Source organism: Nomascus leucogenys, chromosome X, assembly GCF_006542625.1.
Source record: "Nomascus leucogenys isolate Asia chromosome X, Asia_NLE_v1, whole genome shotgun sequence".
NCBI classification, from domain to species: domain Eukaryota; kingdom Metazoa; phylum Chordata; class Mammalia; order Primates; family Hylobatidae; genus Nomascus; species Nomascus leucogenys.
In genome coordinates, this window is record NC_044406.1 from 120,339,907 (window position 1) to 120,360,554 (window position 20,648).

The 20,648-nt window shown below is 42.7% G+C and overlaps 1 protein-coding gene across 4 annotated transcripts in view; it reads right to left on the reverse strand.

Annotated features, from left to right (window-relative positions):
• Nucleotides 1–2,070: 2,070 nt before the first annotated feature.
• PLAC1 (placenta enriched 1) overlaps nt 2,071–20,648 on the reverse strand; it is a 202,976-nt gene continuing 184,398 nt past the window's right edge. For 2 of the 4 annotated variants that reach the window (XM_030806913.1, XM_012499085.2), the window contains one exon: nt 2,071–2,968. In XM_030806913.1, coding sequence (XP_030662773.1) covers nt 2,272–2,910 — 639 coding nt within the window. In that variant the 5' untranslated portion in view covers nt 2,911–2,968 and the 3' untranslated portion in view covers nt 2,071–2,271. The remainder of the gene's footprint in view (nt 2,969–20,648) is intronic. The other 2 variants (XM_012499084.2, XM_012499086.2) reach the window with 2 other exon arrangements.

Below are 20,648 nucleotides of genomic sequence, written 5' to 3' on the forward strand. Positions count from 1 at the left end.
TCTTGTACACAGTCTCATATACCACTCATGCTCTAGCCCCATCACTCACCACCATCACTGCCCTGCTACACTACCTCCACTGTATTGGACCAGACCACTTGTACTTTCTCTGATGACCTCAGCCCAAGTCCTCACGTCTATGCACAGGCACATTCTCTGGACTGGAGTAGCCTCTATAGCCTCTATCTCTGTAGGCCTCTTGTCTCCCTCACCCAAATTAGACTGTGTCAGTCTTGTTCCCCATTGCATCCCCAGCATCTAACATAGTGCTTGGCGCATAAGACAGGCCCAATAAACATCTGTTGCATGAATAATGCACTGTTTTCAGGGATTATTACTTAGTTTTCCTCAAGAAGAGGCAGGGGATTTTTAAATCTAACCGCTCTGTTTCTTCAACCACCATGACTGAATTTCTAAATCTACTCACCTACTAAAGCACTTTGCCTATATTAGATGTGCAAACATTGTGTCAACATTGTGTAATTTTAATTAATTTATCTTCCAGACAGGGTTTCTGTCATCCAGGCTGGAGTGCAATGGCACGATCACGGCTCACTGCAGCCTTGGCCTCCCAAGCTTAAGTGATTCTCCTGCCTCAGCCTCCCGAGTAGCTGGGACTTCAGGCACACATCACCATGCCCGGCTAATTTTAAAAATTTTTTGTAGAGATGAGGTCTCACTATGTTCCTCAGGGTGGGCTCAAACTCCTTGGCTCAAGCAATCCTCCTGCTTTGGTCTCACAATATGTTATTACAAGTGTGAACCACTGTTTCTGGCCAAATTAATTTATTTTTAATGACAAATAAAAATTATATATATATGTATATATGGTGTACAATATGATGTTTTGAAATAGTCTACTTCTTAATAGCTATGTGGCTTTGGGCAAGTATCTTAATCACTCTGTGCTTCAGTATCCTTATTTATAAAATAGATATGAGAAGAGTAGTTCTCTCACAGGTTGTAGTGAAGATTAAATGAGATGCTTTTACTATCTGGAATGTGTTCTCTCCAGATCATCCCAGGACTGGCTCCTTCTTCACATTCAAGACTCAGTTGAAACGACAAGTCTTCAGAGGCCTTCCCTAAATACTCTGTTCGCTTCTCCAGTTTCTCTCATATCACTTTATTTTAGTTCTCCATAGCATTTGTTGCAGTCTGAATATTTATTTATTTATTTTCTGTGTGACCTCAATTTTTCTGAGTCCCCCCCTTTTTTTTCTTGAGATGGAGTCTCACTCTGTCACCCAGGCTGCAGTGCAATGGCGTGATCTTGGTTCACTGCAACCTCCACCTCCTGGGTGCAAGCGATTCTTCTGCCTCAGCCTCCCGAGTAGCTGGGGCTACAGGCGCCCACCACCATGCCCAGCTAATTTTTGCATTTTTAGTAGAGATGGGGTTTTACCATATTGGCCAGGCTGGTCTCGAACTCCTGACCTCAGGTGATCTGCCCACCTTGGCCTCCCAAAGTGTTGGGATTACAGGTGTGAGCCACCACTCCTGGCCTCAATAATAAATTTCTGTTGAACAATTCACTTACTCTTACTCCTCCCTTTCTCTCTTACTCCTCCACTTTCTCTCTTACCCCCTTTGAGAAAGCTAATAGACAGCCAAACTTTAGCAAAAATTTTCTGATCATAGATGTTGGGAGAGAAAAACTACTTTCAAAGCACTGTCAGTCTGTGGCTAAAGCCTAAGATCTGGCTGTCGGCATCAGGAATTTACCATCTAGCTGGTGGGTAGTGACGTGAGTGCCTCTTGGAACCACTGATGGTTTATAAATCACCAGTGCAACCTATGCTTTTTGTGGATAAAAAGTGACACAGTTGTAGACTGAACTAAGAAACGAGGTGGCTGAGTACTAAGTTAGTGGTGCAGAGTGTAAGGGAAATGGGGATATAGACAGAGGGTCAATTGCAGAAGGCTTTCTTAGAGGAATTTGACAGAGAAGGAAGTCATCCTAGAGAGAAGGGACCAGGCACCAATGTTTGCAAACCACTTAGAACAATGCCTGGCCCATACTAAAAATGAGGTATGTGTTTATTAAATAAAAATGCCCAACATATTTTTATGCGATCAGAATTTTATTTTATTTTTTGTTTACACATGAATATAAAAATATAGAAAAAGGCTTAATTCATGAAGTTGCTATAGGTTGCTCTTTCTCAAAAGTGCTCACATGAGGGTCACAAGAGCACTTATTTGTCAGACATTTGTACACTATATACTAATTCTAGAAATAGCATCTTCAGGAGACCCCAAACCTGAGGATCACATGGACCCAATCATGTCATCTGTGTGAAGAGACCAATCCTCAGAAATATCAAGAAAGTGAGATGGCTGCAGAGGTTGAGCCTCCTGAGTCCCTGCTTGGTGACAAGGGACCTGGGTATGCTCTTCTTCATTGAAGACACAAGGTGGACAATCGCAGTTGGGCCTTTGGCTGGACTGTGACAAGCTGAACACCTCATAGCATTTCTCATCCTTCTGGGCTGTGGCCCTGCTCTTGCTGGCTACTTTCATGGAGCAGGGCTTGGTGAGCCATGGGGACTTTTGGGGGGCAGCACATGACACTGGGATCACAAACTTAGATGGCGTGCCCTTAGAAGAGTAGTGTATCTCAGTGCTGTAGATAACCATGTCCTGAGAGACAGCTTTGGCCCTGATGCCACATTCAGTAACACGGTAGGTGAACTGGTAGGCGTGTGGCTGAACATGGTTTGGGGGGCAACCCAGGCCCAAGTGTAGCTCATGAAAGTGTACACACACATCGTTGTTTAGCATGAAGGGGTGCACTGTGACCATGAACCAGTCTATGGAGCACAGCACAGTCATTGGACTTTGTCCTGAACCGGCTGAAAACGCAGAGGTGAGGAGGATCATCACTCCTATGAACTTAAAAACTTTCATCCCTGCAGCCAATCAGATAATGAACCACAGGAAACAGGAAGCCGTCCAGTGAGGATTTCTAGAGCACACAAAAACACAAGAGGCAAGTCATCTTCTTTTCTATTGAAAGTTCAAACATGATATATTTTTTAAGCAAAAGGCTGTTCCTAAAGCATTAAGAAGAGGAAAACACTCATTTGAGAGAGAACTGAACTTTAATTTCATTGTTGGAACTCACGTGTTTATGGACGATTACAATGGCTTTTTAAAGTGACTTTCCCATGCTGTTCTAGTATAAAACGCATATCCCTAATACGTAGAACAACAGTTTACACTGATCAGGAGTGGCATCCTTTTGTGTTTAACCTCAAGACGAACCCAAAACAGAACAGTTTTTGTGTCAAACATTGAATAAAGAGAGAGGAGATAGAGTTTAATTCAAGATGGCAATACTTGCCTCTTTAGGGGCCTCCATGTCCTCTCATAGGCCATACTAATGAACCCTCCCCTATTGCTTTTTTGTTCTTGTTACAACAGGTTTGATCAAATAAAAACCTATGAAGGAATTGTGGTTTATTCTTAACAACCTGATATTGAAATTTTGCCGAGTGGCTTACTTAAAATGATCAAACAAATGCTTCATAAACTCTGGCAGTAGCATCATAAGTCATTATGACCAATAGAGTCCCTGATAAATTCTTTGGGACACCTTGTAAAATACTAAAATTGCGGAAACATAAAAACATGCTGGTTTTTAATTTTACATTTTTCAATGCATATTACACATGAAAACTACCGTAAAAATCTTATATTAAAGAAAGGAGCAGCTTATGCCCGTAATCCCAGCATTCTAGGAAGCCGGGGTGGGAGGACTGCTTGAGCCCAGGAGTTCAAGAGCAGCCCGGGCAACATAGTGAGAGCCTGTCTCTATAAAACAATACAAAAAACTAGGTGAGTTTGGTGGTGCACGCCTGTAGTATGAGCTACTCGGGAGGCTGAGGTGGGAGGATCACTTGAGCCTTGGAGGTTGAGGCTATAGTGAGCCAAGACTGTGCCACTGCACTCCAGCCTGGGCAACAGAGAGAGACTCTGTCTCAAAAAAAAAAAAAAAAGAAGAAAGGAAAGAAAGAGAGAGAGAGGGAGGGAGGGAGAGAGGGAGGATTCAGTTTGTACTTTACACATTGATTGACAAGATATCTCCTAAAATCTTTGCATTACATTCTTTTATTTTCTCTAGCGTTTTGTTGTTTTCTTTTTCCATAGGAAGCTCTGTGGCCACTTCCTAGTCCTATTGCTTCTAGCTCTCAAAGAGTGACAGGCAGACCAGTGAGGAGAAAAAGCAGTGCTAGGAATAAGTATCTAAAACATGCTATCAGAAGGAGGTAACAGATGAAGAAAGAAGAAAGCAAGAGCAACATCATCCAATGTTTTCCAACTCAACTTTCATTTTACAAGTGAAAATGACATAAATCACATAGTAAAGTACCTAAAGTTTGGAAGGAAATGTACATGCATATAGGGATTCACTTTTGTTCCCTGCTGAGATAAGTAACCCCTGCACAAATTCATTCTTTGACTGATACTTGTTGAATGCCTACTATGTGCATAGCAATGGGCCAAAAAATGTCCCAAGACATTTCTCTCCTCTCTTTTTCCCCAGTTGCAAAAATGCAGCTCTTTCTCTTCCCTTGATAGTGACGAATTTGCTGCATTGTTTAATGGAAACCATGGCACAGGAGCCCGCTAGAAAAATGCACTGGCCTGGATGAAATGTTTTGTTTCTGATTGGCACAGATTGGTCTCACTGTCTTTCACTCTGCCATTAATGATTCCTCATTCTCTCAGGGGTGTTGTGGGTGTAAAAGAGAAGCCCCACAGGTCTGCCAGGCTCCTTCCTTTCCTCTTTGTTCCTTCTGAAATGTCTCTCCTGGGACACCATTTTTGGGTTTTTTTTTCACAAAGCAAAAGTAGAAGCAGCAGCAACAAACAAACAAAAACCTAACCCCTTTCTCTCCCCCGCACCAAAAATCCCCAAAACAAACAAAAAGGAAACAATAATAACACAAATAAGTAAATTCTGATGTGAGCTGGTCCTGGATGGCTCAACAGTTAAGTAAAGAAACCACCTGCTCTGGGATACTGCATAACATTTGCTGAGGTGCCTTTTGGAAGCTGAGATAATCACCCCATCACTACTGCACTACTGTCTTGGTCTATAGAAGACCAACTTGTCCTAAATGTGCTTTAGGTAGGTTTTCTTTCCCTTCCTGCCTCCCTCTTTTTCTCTCTCTCCTTCTTTCCTTCTTTCTTTAACATCATCCCACAACCTGGGCCTAATTGCCCTGAATGAAAACTTCCTCCTTAAGTAGTTCTGGACTAGGCCAAGGAAACAACTGTTTTTGTTCAAATCCCAAAATTAACACCCAAGTTTAAGGCTACTCTTTTCCACAGAGCTAAGCCATCCATTTCCTCCCCCTCCCTCAAGCATCTTTCCTGTACTCCTTCTCCTCCTTCCCCAAAGATAATCCAAATATAAGTATAAAATGTCTAGAATTTCTGAGAAATGAGACTGTTGTCCCTCAAGCAATCATTTTAGACTACCTCACTTCCCACCCCCACACATTCATTTCTTGTATTATGTTGCACTGAGTCAGTCTCAAAGGAAGGGGCTCAATAACGTCATTGAGTTTAGGGGTTCATTTAGTACAAGTCTCCAAATGTGAACACGGCAGAATCTGTTTCCTCTGACTTTCGTAAAGCCAAGAACAGCTCACCATGTGATAGGAGAAATAAACGAAGATGACTAGGCATGTGACAGCATACCCTTGAGCTCAGATAAAGCTTCAAGAGGAGGTCACTGAGACCCAGGTTTAAGGTTGCTCATCTCTAAGGGGAGAGAAAGGAGATTAGGGGGAAAGCAGAATGTACTTTCTAATGAGCTTGCGAATGCCTAGCTCATTGGCACACTTTGAGACTTACTCCTTGCTGAGAACAGATCCTCAAAGCAGGGCAGCCTCCCTTCTCCTGCTACCTGCAATTCCTAGGGAAGGGTAGAGTAGTGTGTGTGTGTGTGTGTGTGTGTGTGTGTGTTTGTGTGTGTGTGTGTGTTGGGGGACGGTTATTATTATTATTGTTATTATTTGAGACAGAGTCTCGCTCTGTTGTCCAGGCTGGAGTGCAGTGGCACGACCTCGGCTCACTGCAGCCTCCACCTCCCGGGTTCAAGCGATTCCTCTGCCTCAGCCTCCCGAGTAGCTGGGACTACAGGCGGGCGCCCGCCACCATGCCCTGCTAATTTTTGTATTTTTAGTAGAGACAGGGCTTCACCATGTTGGCCAGGCTGCTCTCGAACTCCTGACCTCAGGTGATCCGCCTGCTTTGGCCTCCCAAAGTGCTTGGATTACAGGATTACAGGTGTGAGCCATCACACTCGGCAGGGGGGATGGTTATAAGTCATTCACAACACAGTGTGAATTCATCGGCTGACTTTTCTAACACCTTGCTGAGATATGCTGGAAGAATGGGATCCCGAAAAAGGGAGGGAGAAAGTGGGCTCTAGTTATTGGGGGCAGAGGGAAAAGAAGGCTGAGGGGTTAGAGATGGGAAGGAGGTGCCAGAAGAGAGGGCTGTGTGGGGGTGCCCAGCTGAAGGTATTTTTAGCCATCATGCAGGCCATGCACAGTATCCCAGGAGCTGTGGGCAGAATTCTATTTAAAGTCTTTAGAACTCTTTAGAGCTGACTTGGAGTTGGGGACTGGGGAAGAAATAAATGCAAAGAAGGGAGCACTCATTTTGGGACTACTGTCCAGCTTCTTGGGGAGGCCTCTGGGCTGAGGAAAAAAGCAGTCTCAGGGTCTGTATTACCGTAGCCCCATTTCGACTCGATTGCAAATTAGCCTTGCAACATGCCCGAAGCAATGAGCTTAGATGCATTTGTATAGCCAATTAGGGTTCAGCTGTTGGTACACAGCGTCCTGAACTGAGCTATAGAGAGGTCAGGCAAACCCAGAGCTTCTAATAACACCTGGATGCAAAATGTTTGCTTTCCTTGAAGCTACAGAGTACAAGTAGCTTTCTGTTTTTTTGTAAATGGAGTTTTTGCATATACATTTCCCGCTGGCTCCTTTAACAGAGTTTTCCTCTTTCCCTTTTTTTCAAGAACTCCCTAATAAGCCTTACTAAATTTTCTACATTAAAAAATCATACAACGTTTCATTTTGGGAATATAAACTATATTTCCTTTCTTCCCCCATAAACACATATGCTCTTTTAATTAAGTTCAGAAAAATGCCAGTGTTTATGTTTAAGAGCTATCTATATCAGTCACTGACAGTGATACAATCTGATTAGCAAAGCCAGACTGAGATCTCGTAATACTTGTGAAACCAAGACAGCCCTTTTCTTCTTATAGACAGGAAGAGAATGGATTGGCCAAAACAAAAAAAGGAAAGAGGAAGAAGAGCTGCCACTTAACTCCCCATCGTTAAATTTTTTATGCTGAAAATGCTGCTTATAAAGTTCAGCAGTTGTTCTGTTTTTAAATTGACAAATAAAAATTGTATATATTTATGAGATACAGTGTTCTATGTATACATGTAACAATGATCTATGTTTACATTGTGGAATGATTATTTTCGATCAAGTTGGTTAACATGTCCATTGCCTTACTTTAAGAAGTAGAGAGTAGAATGGTGGTTGTTGGGGTGGAGTGGAAGGGGTAAGGGGAGATACTGCTCAAAAAGTAAAAAGTTGCAGTTAAACAGGAGGAATAAGTTCTAGTGATCTATTGCACAGCATGGTGAGTTCAGCTAATAATAATGTATTGTATATTTCAAAATGGCTAAGAGGGTAGATTTTAAATGTTCTTACCATGAGCTCTATTTCTTAATGTTTTATAATAAAGAGATTGAATATTGGTCTAAGCACAGAGCATTTTTAATCTCAGGACCCCCAAAAAATCCTTTTAAAAAGAGACAAAAGCTGAAGTCCAAATTAGTTTTGTGATGTTAGAGAGTGAATTGAGAAGTGTAAGAGAAATCGCTTTGAAAGCAGACAGGATTTTTTGCCTCCCCATCTCCTCTGATGTCGTTAGAGACACGTATGAACTCTTTGCATGAAGAATGGGAAAGGGAATTAGCTAAACATTTCCACATCTGGTTTTGGAACGGTTTGGAAAAAGAATTCACTCCATAGGCTCCTGGAAGCTTTTTGGGTCGACAGTTATTTATTTTTAAAATTCAGTATACTCGTGACAGCATAGTTATCATTTGTATATTGTTTTCCCAGAAACTTGTTGTCAAAACAAAAGGAAACAGCAGGGAAAAGGAAACTCCAAAGCAGCATGCAATTATCTCAGGGAAATGTAACTGTCAGGGCTTTGATTTGCAGCAAAGTTTGTTCACTCTCTTGCAGCTGATTTAAAGAAAAATGAATCTGAGTCAGAATAAAGATTCTTTTACAAGACAAGAACGGAAAAAAGGAATCCTAACATTTTGTGGGCGCTTTAGTTTAAACATTCAAGCAGTCACATTCTGACTGTGCCCTGCAAACTATCTCAAGGTTTGAGAGCCTTTTAAAATGGAGGTTCTTTTTAAAGCCCAGTTTTAAGGAATTAGTTGGCTCACTGCTCTCAAAGAAAGTGACAATTGTGATTAATACTAATGATGTTGAAAGTACATTAAAGTGAGTTAGAAAATTAAATAACTGCTTTTGTAGAATTTACATTAATTTTAAAGACGCTGAGACCGGTTCAGTTTTCCAACCTCATGAAGCACAGTGTTAAAGTAACCGCACATTATTCATCATTTTGTGTGGAAGAAGAATTATGAACTGCTAATGCTTAACAATGTCCATTTTCTCAGCAGAGAAAAACACCTTGACCGAACCCTAAAAAGGCTTCATTAAAATTAAACTAAAAAGCAGCCATTAAAAAATTATTTCTGATTCTAAAACTAACTGCAGAAAAATTGGGTGCTGTCGAAAAGAAAAAAGAAGGAAACACCCTTCTCAACCCCCAAATAACCATTGTTAAATTTTTTATATATTTCTAATTTGGGGGGAAAGTATATGTCCACATATATGATTCAAAGTTATCTCGGGGGAAAAAAAGTCAAGGCTTTTTGAAAGCTGTTTTTAATTTTTGACATTGAATTTTAAAGCAATCAAAGCATTATTTTTGTTTGGGCCATCTGGTTTTGTTCTTATAATCTGTTAAGCTATCAAGCATAGTTTAAATGTCATGGTTCATCTCATACACAAATAAAGGTTGCGAAATAAATAAGAATCCAAGCTCCTTGTAAGAGAGAAATTTCCGCTGGGTCGCAAATTTGGTTACTAAAAGGTGAGCAGTCCAATGTGAAATCAAACCATAATAAGGCTACACAACAAGGGTAAACCATGCCCTGACTGAACATAAATATTCCTAAATAAATACAGAAAGCCATACTTTAGAGGAAATTGCAAAGATCAGGTCATGGGAACTCCTCTCCTTTTGTGCAGAGAAGCTGAGTTGGTTGAATTTTAAACTTGAACAAAGAGATGTATTTCATAATTTCCATGAAGTGTGAGGGACATCCCAAATGTATGCCCCTAATTCAGTTTATGTTTTAACTTAACAATTTATTTGAGTTTGATTTTTTTCAGAAAACGACACCGTTTTCCACAAAGCCCCAGAGTCCCTTCTCATTTTAAAAGACAAGGTAGGTTTGTGTCTGTGCAGACCTCTCAACTCCACGGCAGCCACGGCCACATTTTTAACCCATTAGTAGTCTCTGGGAGTCTGCCAAAACCAGATAAAGGCCCATTTGCCTGAGGTGATCTGAAATCATCAGAAGGCAGAGGATTGAATCAGATGTTCCTTCAAGGGCTTCACCACCTCTTTGATACACCTGTGTCAATAAATGAGGGCTCTAGATGGCTTCCAAAAATGGTCAGGCACATTCCCGTCTCCCTTTCAAAATTGGGATTTTTGAGTACAGGTTTTCTTAAAGTGAGGTGCACGCATATGGCCCCTTAGGTGTGGCCTAAGTCCAAAATAAACCACAGTTGACTTTATAGGCTACTTGGCTGATTTTTCACTGACTTGACCAGAATGCATCTTTCCAAAACCCAAAGCTACCTTGTGCATGCCCCACCCAGAATGTGGTCACTTGGTGCATGTGTATAACACCCTGACTGAGGCCATTCACCATCGTTTGGCTCCTGAGAGGTAGAGAAGGTTTTAAAAAAGGTTCCTTTGATAGGAAGGCTGTTGGTCATTGTTAGTGAGCCTACCATTTGGGAGGCATGCGTGCATATCGGAGTAGGTAAAGAGGCATTGCTCTGTGATGAGGACATCGTAGGAAGAGAAATTTTCTCTCTCTCTCTCACACACACACACACAGTGATGGACAGACACACACACACGTACTGAGGAGAGGAAAATCTCCAAATCTGTTTCTTACTATTGCCCTGATCCCTACTATTTCTCCCCATTCCTTAATTATTGTACCATAAATTCCTTTAAAAATGGAGTCTTGATCTACTATAGTATCTGGTACACAGTAAGTAGTTAGTAAATATTTTTTAAATGAAAGAAGGAAGAAATTAATGAATGACCACCAGAAATCACCACCTGCCCCTGTGCCTGCTTGTCCAGCCCCTAAGGGCCTGAATGTGGTTATTGGCTAACCCCTTCCCCCACTCCTTCTCCAGTCTCCCAGTTGAAGGCCTGGGGTAGCAGTAGAGCCTTTCTATAATAGAGAGTACAGAGTCCTAACAAGGGTCCTGGCCTGTCCACTTGCATACCTGCTTATCTTCTAGGCTCATTGATGCCAAGGGCTCTATGTCTGTCCCACCCAGTGGTACCCAATGCCCTGTCAATTAGCTCTTAGTCAGTGACCCCAAGTGGAGCCAGCACTCTTTGTACCCCTTTTCCTCCATTCCTATGATAAGTCGTCCTCTGGAAAGAAGACAAAGTGGAACTCTCCCCTAGTCTGGCCTTTACATGGGAGGAAAGAAGAAATTATCAAGCCGTATTCAGACCAAGTCCAGGCAATTGAGAGACAGCATAATCAGAAGCAGAAGCCTCAGGTTCACGAGGTACTGAAGAACGGTGGGGTGCCTCGAAGGGGCTTGCTAGAGTCCCCAGGTTTACCCAGGCAAATGGACTTAGCCCCTGAGGTTGTCCAAGGATTCCCTTAGCTAGAAAAAGGAACCTAAACCACAGGCTGGATATCTGTTCCTCCTGAGAGCAGACCTGCACATCACTCCCAGTTCCGAGCACAGACACAGAAATCAGAAAATGCTAGAGGTTCTTGGGAAATCAGAGGCAAGATGGGTGAATTCTCCCCTACCCCAACTTGACCCTTGGCTCCCTCTGGGCTGGGCTTTTCACTCTGCCAACTCTGGACTAAAAGAGAGATCCAGGCTAACTTCAGGTCTGTTTGAGTGTCCCCGAGCCTGAATGTTCCCAAAAGTGCTTTGCAGTTGATCCTATCTCGACATATGATAGAGTATTGTACTGGTAAATATCACTATACACTTCTCTGATCTGGACTTTCTACATAACAAAGATTTGACTTTGGGTGTGATAGCTCCTTATCTTAGCAATATCAAAAAACATAACAATTTTTTAAAAATTAGCTGGATGTGGTGGTGCGCACCTGTTGTCCCAGCTACTTGGCAGGAGGATTGCTTGAGCCCAGAGTGGGACCCTGTCTCCAAAAAAAAAAAAAAAAAAAAAAAAAAAAAAGAGCAAGAATAGGGTGTTGGGCTGGGCACGGTGGCTCACGCCTGTAATCCCAGCACTTTAGGAGGCCAAGGCGGGTGGATCACGAGATCAGGAGATTGAGACCATCCTGGCTAACACGGTGAAACCCCATCTCTACTAAAAATACAAAAAATTAGCCAGGCATGGTGGCACGTGCCTGTAGTCCCAGCTACTTGGGAAGCTGAGGCAGAAGAATCACTTGAACCCAGGAGGCGGAGGTTGCAGTGAGCTGAGATGGTGCCACTGCACACCAGTGTGGGCGACAGAGTAAGACTCCGTCTCAAAAAAAAAAAAAAAAAGAAGAAGAACAGAGTGTTGGTTTGGTGCTCTTTTCCTGCAATTAATTACTTGGTTAAAAAAAAGCAATTGGTTAAACTTGTGTTCATCATTTGCATATTATAATATATAATATTTTAAAATACACCATATATAATGTTAAAAATAAATATAAAAGTGTTATCTATTATATCTAATAATATATACATATATGATATTAATATAATTATTAACAAGAAAAAGGAAGTTTCCCCCCACTGGTAATCTATCTTCCCTTAACAAAGAATGAACGACTTTCTTTCTGAAATTTTTCTCTAGGACTGAGACTTGAACTTACATCACTGGACTACAAATGTTTACGAATACCTAGCTATGTATTCTATATCTATATATCTAATATTCTATATATAGATATATACATTATATATCTATATTATTCTATATCTATATATCTACATATTTGATATAGCTAGATAATTATATATACATATATGTATAAAATTGTGTCCTCCCGGCTGGGTGCGGTGGCTCACACCTGTAATCCCAGCATTTTGGGAAGCTGAGGTGGGTGGATCACAAGGTCAGGAGTTCAAGACCAGCCTGGCCAATATGGTAAAACCCTGTCTCTACTAAAAATACAAAAATTAGCCAGACGTGGTGGCACACGCCTGTAGTCCCAGCTACTCAGGAGGCTGAGGCAGAAGAATCGCTTGAACCCAGGAGGTGGAGGTTGCAGTGAGCCAAGATCGTGCCACTGCACTCCAGCCTGGGCGACAGAGTGAGACTCTGTCTCAAAAAAAAAAAAAATTGTCCTCCCAAAAAGATATATTGAAGTCTTAATCCCCGGTACATCAGAATGTGACTTTATTTGGAAATATGCTCTTTACAGAAGTAATCAAGATAAAATGAAATCATTATGGTGGGCTCCAATCCAATATGACTTATGTCTTTACAAAAGGGGAAAATGTGGACACAGAGACAGACACACACAGAGGTAAGACAATGTGAGACATGTAGGAAGAAGGCGGCCATGTGCATCACTCCAGTGATGTGCCTACAACCCCAGGAACGTCAAGAATTGTTGGCAAATACCAGAACTAGAAGAGGCTTCTCTAGAGCCGTCACACAATATGGCCCTGCTGACACCTTGATTTTGAACTTCCGGCCCCCAGAGCTGTAAGACAATACATTTTTTGTTGTTTTAAGCCACCCAGTTTGTGTACAGCAGCCCTAGAAAACTAACAATTATATATTCCCAACAAATGGAACAGACACACATGCCTCCTTTCTGAGATAGGAGCCTGCAATTATTAATGTTCTGACTCTGTGTTTTATTACAATCTTAAATTCCATTTAGAATTAGAAATATGATGAGGCAACAAGGAATACAGACAAAAACTTAGAAAGAAAGGGGCCAGTTAAAAGTGGTATTGGTGCTGATATTTGATGCCTACAGGAGAAACTCAACTAGAATTGCAGTGTAATATCAGGGAGACGTTCCCAACTATAAAAGTTGTCCAAAAATGGATGGAGAAACCTAGAGTGAAACTAAGATCTCTTTGTTCCCTGTAGGCGTTCAGTTAGAGGCTGGCCGGCTACTTGTTGAGGTCACTGGAGAGGGAGATCCTGTCCTATATCAGAGGCTAGAGTAGATGATCTTTGGCCGGGTGCGGTGGCTCATGCCTGTAATCTCAGCACTTTGGGAGGCCAAGGCAGGCAGATCACCTGAGGTCAGGAGCTCAAGACCAGCCTGGCCAACATGGTGAAGCCCCGTGACCACTAAAAATACAAAAATTAGCTTGGCCTGGTGGCACATGCCTGTAGTCCCAGCTACTCGGGAGGCTGAGGCAAGAGAATCGCTTGAACCGGGGGGCAGAGGTTGCAGTGAACTGAGGTCACGCCACTGCACTCCAGCCTGGGCAACAGAGAGAGAGACTCCATCAAAGACAAAAAAAAAGATGGTGTTTAAGGTTCTATCACAGAATGCCTCGTGTGTGCATGCATATGTGTGTGTGTGTGTGTGTGTGTAGTGAAGGGATAGATTAGCACATGTATTATGAACACATGCATGCATGGGAACACACACACACACATGCATCATGCACACATACAGAGGTCATTTATGTAGGTCTTCTCTTGAAAGTCTTACAATGTCATCAATGCCTGAAGCCTCTAATCCTGACATACGGAAGACTAGATAACATTTTCTAACAGGGACTTGACCTCGCAGCCAGGTTTTTGTTGTGACTGGATGTGACTGTGTATTGGTGGCAATTACAAGGGGAAGGTGGAAGGGGAGAAGGGAGGGCAGGTCATGATATAGAGAAAAATACTCAGAGTGATTCTAAGTATTAGCCATTAAGAAAACAAACCAGCCGGGCGCGGTGGCTCACGCCTGTAATCCCAGCACTTTGGGAGGTCCAGGCGGGCAGATCACAAGGTCAGGAGATCGAGACCATCCTGGCTAACAGGGTGAAACCCCGTCTCTACTAAAAATACAAAAAATTAGCCGGGCGTGGTGGCGGGCGCCTGTAGTCCCAGCTACTCGGGAGGCTGAGGCAGGAGAATGGTGTGAACCCGGGAGGCGGAGCTTGCAGTGAGCCGAGATCACACCACTGCACTCCAGCCTGAGCGACAGAGCAAGACTCTGTCTCAAAAAAAGAAAAAAAAAACCTCAGAATGGAGCTTACTGCCCAGTCCTAAAGCCTGGGGGTGGGGCAGTGGAAATGGTCTTTGTTCCGTTTTTTTTTTTTTTTTTGACATAGAGGCTTGCTCTTTGCCCAGACTGGAGTGTAGTCGTGCCATCACAGTTTACTGCAGCCTCATCTCCTGGGCTCAAGCGATCCTCCTGCCTCAGCCTCCTGAGTAGCTGGGATCGCCTGGCTACTTTTTTTTTGAGGAAATGGTCTTTCTAAGCAGCATGGTCTCTGAAAGCCTGAACTGGGGGTTCATGTGATGCCTGTCTTTGGGGAACTTACGGGAGAGCTGATCAAGAGAGATAACAGGAGGGAGTTATCTACTGGGGTGGGGCTGGGGAAATCTCTAGACAAAAGTTATCCAAATTAAAGCGAATTTCTTGCACCGAATTTAAAAAGTTGGGGCTCTGATCCTTGGAACTGCAGTCTATGGAGGCCCTGTCACAGTTATAGGGCAAATGTTCAAAGTAGAAATACTTTCTATTTCACCTAGAAAGTAGTAGTAGTGATGACTTTAAAAATATATATTTATGCTTCTTTGCAATGTCTTAAGTGATTACAGAAACAAGGGGTTCCAAAAAGCTTGTTTAAACATGTATGGATTACACATGGCAACAAATCTCAAAATATGGCACTTTTGCTTTAATTTGGATATCTTTTGTCTAGAGATTCCCCAGCCCCACCCCAACAGAATGCACTCCCTCCTGTTCTCCCTCTTGATCCTTGTAGCTCTCCTGTAAGGGCCCCAAAGACAGGCATCACATGTTAAAACTGTGGAAACGGGGGTCCCAGAAGGGCAGAGAGCCTTGGCCAAGATCAAGGTTGGATAAGTCAATTGGGGCCTCAGGCCTTTCCACCAGCCTGTCTGGCTTCTCTGCCTTACAACTCAGAAAAATGGCCAGACATTATAATGAATTTAATCACCATGAAAGAAAAGGAAAGTCCTGAGGTGGCTTGGCTTCTGGACTATGGCTCTAAAACACTTGAGTGATTCTGCTTCAGTGTCTGATGGCTGAGTTTTCAGGAGAGGGGACAGAATCAACTTTCAAACTGAGCAAACCAAAGCATAGAGGGGCTGTGGGAGCAATTTCCCATGCATGACTTGGGGAAGCTGAGAGAAGCTCTAAGATGGTAGGTGGCAGTGAGAAACAGGAACAAATCTTTCCTGAAAACAACAAGAGGAAGAATGGAGTGTTCTCAGGCTTTCACACAAGACTCGTGTGACAGGCTGGAGACGGGAGACCCAGATAGACTCCAGCTGAGCGGTGGTTTGTGCTTTCCCGGAAAGCTGAGGCCTCTAGAACTTAGGGCAGTGAGGGCAGATGCTCATCCCTAGGAGGACACCCACATCCAAGAAGAGCAGATAATTCCTGTATTCCAAGAGCTCTGTGCACTTCTTTATGAACTTGCCCTGCTTCCACAAAACATAGCTATTTCTCAGGCCAAGCCACCAGTTCTAAAATTGATCACACTGCATTTATGCTGGGTATAAATAGATATAGATGGGCCGTTTAATTTCCCACATGGCTACCTTCTGCCAATTGGAGCACCCTTGGGAGTAGAAGAACAAAAAGAGGTTCAAGGTAGGCAGGCCACTAGGATTTTTGAAACTTGGATATTTTGTCTTATACAAAGAGCAACAACTTTTCTATACACCCTCAAATATAATCCTACTTTTTAAAGCTTTCTTTTTACACCTAAGTGATGAGAACAAAGACAGAAACTGAGTTCACCCACTAGACAAAACCTCTCAGCATAGGCAGTTGCTTAAATGTGGCAACTGAGATTCCCGCAGAAGGAAGAAAGGAAGGAAAACAGGAAGGAGGGAAATGGATATTTATTGAGACACTGTGTTACTGTGTTAAGGGCTGTACGTGCAGTATCTCACTTAACCCTCATAGCAACTCTGTGTGGTATTATTATTAGCTTCATTTTATGGAAGAAGAATTGAGGATCAGAAAGGTTAGGAAATTCACTAAAGACACAAAAGTCATAAGTGGCAAAGCCAGAACGAGAAGCTTCTATAGTTCTCTACCTAGTCTATGCCAGTGCCAAGAAAGTAAACACAGTGAAGGTGTTCAAAACAGAGGACATAAAAGAGTGGCAACGGTTGTTTATGGGTATGAGAGTCTAGGGTGGTGGAGAGGTGGGGAAGTTAATAGCTTTTCAAGCAGGGGAAATTGAGAAAAATAGAGGCAATAAATGGGAGACAGAAATTCAAGGGCATTTAGAGTAGATAATTCTGGACCACTGTTTCTATTTTATCACTCTCTATATTTTAGACTTCTTGACAGCACACAGCCATTCCTTATTTCAATGTAACACATTTATTCTGTGGGCTGCGTGCATACCCAGAACACAGTGAACCTCGAGACACACTGTATATTCAGGCCTTCTCAATCTGTTTTGACGAGGGAAATGTGTATGGCTTCTGTACAAAGCCACCAGATATGGCAACCCCAAACTAAGAAGAATGGCCTGTAGACTCACCCAATAAATCTTCCTGAATGGAAAAAGGGTACCACACATTCTCCAACTCTTGCATTTGTTATGGAAGTGGAGAATCACATATTCCTGATTCCACTCTGAGGACAGGGATTGTGTGTCTTTCTGATTTCATCATGTCTTTAAAAAGGATGGGCTTCTCTTGCCAAGCCTGAATGTTTGTGACACTCCAGACCTGGATGTCAGGGCTTGGATGGGAAGGAGGGAAAGAGTACAGACAGTCGAATGACTGAGTCAATGGGCAATGTCTCATTAGTGCCATGTTGGAAACAACCAGAACTAGGCAGCCCTGGTTCCCTGACATAAGTTGGGTTTTTACAAACATTTTAATTTGTAAAAACTGGAAAAAGGGTGGGGGGCACTTACGGAGTTTGAAGAAAGCAGCAGGGTGAAAGCGCCCTTCATTCCTGATTAAAACCACTAGCTTCAGTTGCTGAAGAAAGGAACTGAGTTTATTTCCCCCCAATAATACCATCTGGTGGTTTCTCAGACTCTTTTTTTTTTTTTTTTTTTTTTGAGATGGAGTCTCACTCTGTTGCCCAGGCTGGAGTACAGTGGTGGGATCTTGGCTCACTGCAACCTCCACCTCCTGGGTTCAAGCGATTCTCCTGCCTCAGCCCCCTGAGTAGCTGGGATTACAGGCACCCGCCACCACGCCCGGCTAATTTTTGTATTTTTAGTAATGACGGAGTTTCACCATGTTGGCCAGGCTGGTCTCAAACTCCTGACCTCAAGTGATCCACCCGCCTCGGCCTCCCAAAGTGCTGGGATTACAGGCGTGAGCCACCGAGCCCGGCCCAGTTTCTCAGACTCTTTATGAAGAATCCTACATTGTTCGAGCTATGAACCAGCTCATAATAAGAGCTGAACAACTGTGGCACCCACCTGTTAGAAATCAAGACTGGGGTATTGAAACCAGAAGTCCTGGCCTATTAGAGGGGCCTGACCATTTTGTGTGGAAAGCAAACCTCGCCTAAACCCAGGGATTAGCATGTTCACATTGGGACAATAACTGAAGCAGGTGCTCATTCTATGGGTTGTTCGGAATCATTTTTCTGACTGCATAGAGGTAGAAGCTGAAATAGAATAAGTTCTCAGAGGGCATGACTCCAAACAGGGAATGCGGAGGGAAGTGAGGCATTCCTTATTCTTTGCTTCCTCGGAAAATGGAAAAAGAAACTCTGGCACAAAATGGCAGCTGCCCTGGCTCATTGGCGGTTCTGCTAAGAAACTAGGGAGCAAAGAGCTGATTAAAGAAGGTCATGTTTATCTAGGGATATGGTAATTGGAACACACCCTCACTAGTGATCTAAGTTTAAATCCCCAGCCTCTAAATAAGCAATACTTTCAAAAGGGCCACCTTATCATTATTTATAAAATAGTCTGATTTTCAGGGAGGAGTACTTCTCTTTTAAGCCTCTCCTTTAGAGATTTTGTATGTGGGAGATTATAGACCTCGGGGAGTATTTTTTTTTAACTGAGTTTTAAAGTCACCATAGTGTTTGTAAATAAAATAAGATAAAATAACATAAATACCAAGTTTTAAGTAGTATCGATTATTTTTAAGTACAAGGGCTTATGGTTTTGCTGACTTCTTAAGATTCTGTGAACCTAGAAGGGTGACTGAAAACTTGGTGTTAGTAGTATTCTTGTTCTGATTTCCCTATATGGACACATCCTTGGAACTTCCAGATCTGTCTAATTGGATATTGGGGATAAGAAGTGATTTGGGTGAGGAGAAAAGGCAAAGTTATGGAGGAGACAATGACTTAGCTCACTCATGGGACAGAAATGAGTGCAATGTATTTGGACAGACTTATAAGGACAGAAAAAAAGGTGAGAAGAAAGTCTAGGGAAAGAAGTTTGGAAGCAATGAGGTCCTGGAGGGTTTGAGGCAGGATAGTCTAGTAGTTGAGTGGCTTTGATGTACCAAGAGAGACTTGGAATAAGATGGTGCTAACTAACTTTGGGAATTCCTTTCTAAGCATTGTTTTCATCATTTGTAAATGAGGATAATAATAATAACGATAACACTGCATCGGGTCGTTATGATTATTAAATGACACCATGAGTGTAAAACTGTTTAGTGTAGCTCCTGTCATGCAAGTGCTCAATAAGTGTTAGTTATTATTAAAATTATTACTGTTGAATATAGAAATTAGACTAACCACACATGGAAACAGAGTTCATAGCACCTTTTAGAAGCTCCTAAGCTCTCTCTTTTTAAAATGTCTGGACTTTTGATATAATGATAAGGAGGGTTTTCTTGTTTTTTTTTTAAATTTTTTGGTAGAGACAGGGTCTTGATATGTTGCCCATGCTAGACTCAAACTCCTGGCCTCAAGCGATGCTTCTACTTCAGCCTCCCAAAGCATAGGATCACAGGCGTGAGCCACTACGCCTGCCTGGCTTTTTTTTTTTTTTTTTTGCTGACGTCTAAACCACATCTGAGTTGTTTTTTTTTTTTTTTTTTAAATGCCCAGGGAATTGGAGATATACAGACCTAAGTTTGAATTGAGGCTCTGTCACTTCCTAGCTGTGTGACCTTGGGTAAGTCCCTTTTCTGTCCTGGCCTCAGTTTCCTCATATAAAATAGGGACAGTTACAATAGCAACCTCAATGGGACTGGAGGAGTGAATGAGGTCTGAAAAACTGCACGTACAGGGCCTGGCACAGAGCAAGTGTCCAATCAATGGGAGCTATAGAATAGGCTCAGGCAGACAGCCTGGCTGCAGGGCTCTTTCCGCCCCCACCTCCCTCCACCCCCTGGTTAGTCCCAACTAGAGTCCCATCAATCTGCCACTCTCCTCAGGGGTTGCTGGAAATTCCTGGCGCAGATGTCTCCTACAGAGACGAGTTTTGGATATTCCTCCATCCACCCCTGTTACCACTGAATTATGGGGAGAGAGAGAAGGAGAGAAGACCCATTGAGAGGGAGAGGAGAAAACAAACGACTTCTGTATACTACTGCCCTGGCTAGCCCAGGCCCATGCCTGAAATAGGTGTTCGGTAAATACTTGAGGAATGTATGTACAAGTGAATGAAAAAAAAAAAAAAAAAAAAAAAAAAAAAAGAGGCTGCAGGCAGGCATCCGGGCAGGCAGAGAAAGAAATCCGAGTCATGGCAAACTTTTCCTGACTATGCCTCCATGACATCTGTCTATACAGGGGCCTCCCCTGGCTATGGGTTCACTCAATAACTCCAATTCACTCCTTCCTTTTGCACAGATCACATGCAACACCCTACACGCTCCCTTCAAGAGATCCAGACAGAAGCTTGGGGGCTCACTACTTTGGGGTCAGAGCACTTAAATTGCTTAGCTGTGGGCAGAAATGCTGATCTCAGGCAGCCCAGCAAGGGGTATCCAGATATAACCCCATTCATCATTCTGAGATTCCCTTCTTGTCCTGAGACCAAGCAGTAGGGTGCTAGACAACAGGACCCACCAGTCCACTTCCATTTTCCATGTAACACATGTAAGCAATATGACTACCAGGTTTTGACGTGAAGGATTTGCAAGTGAGTGAAGACAC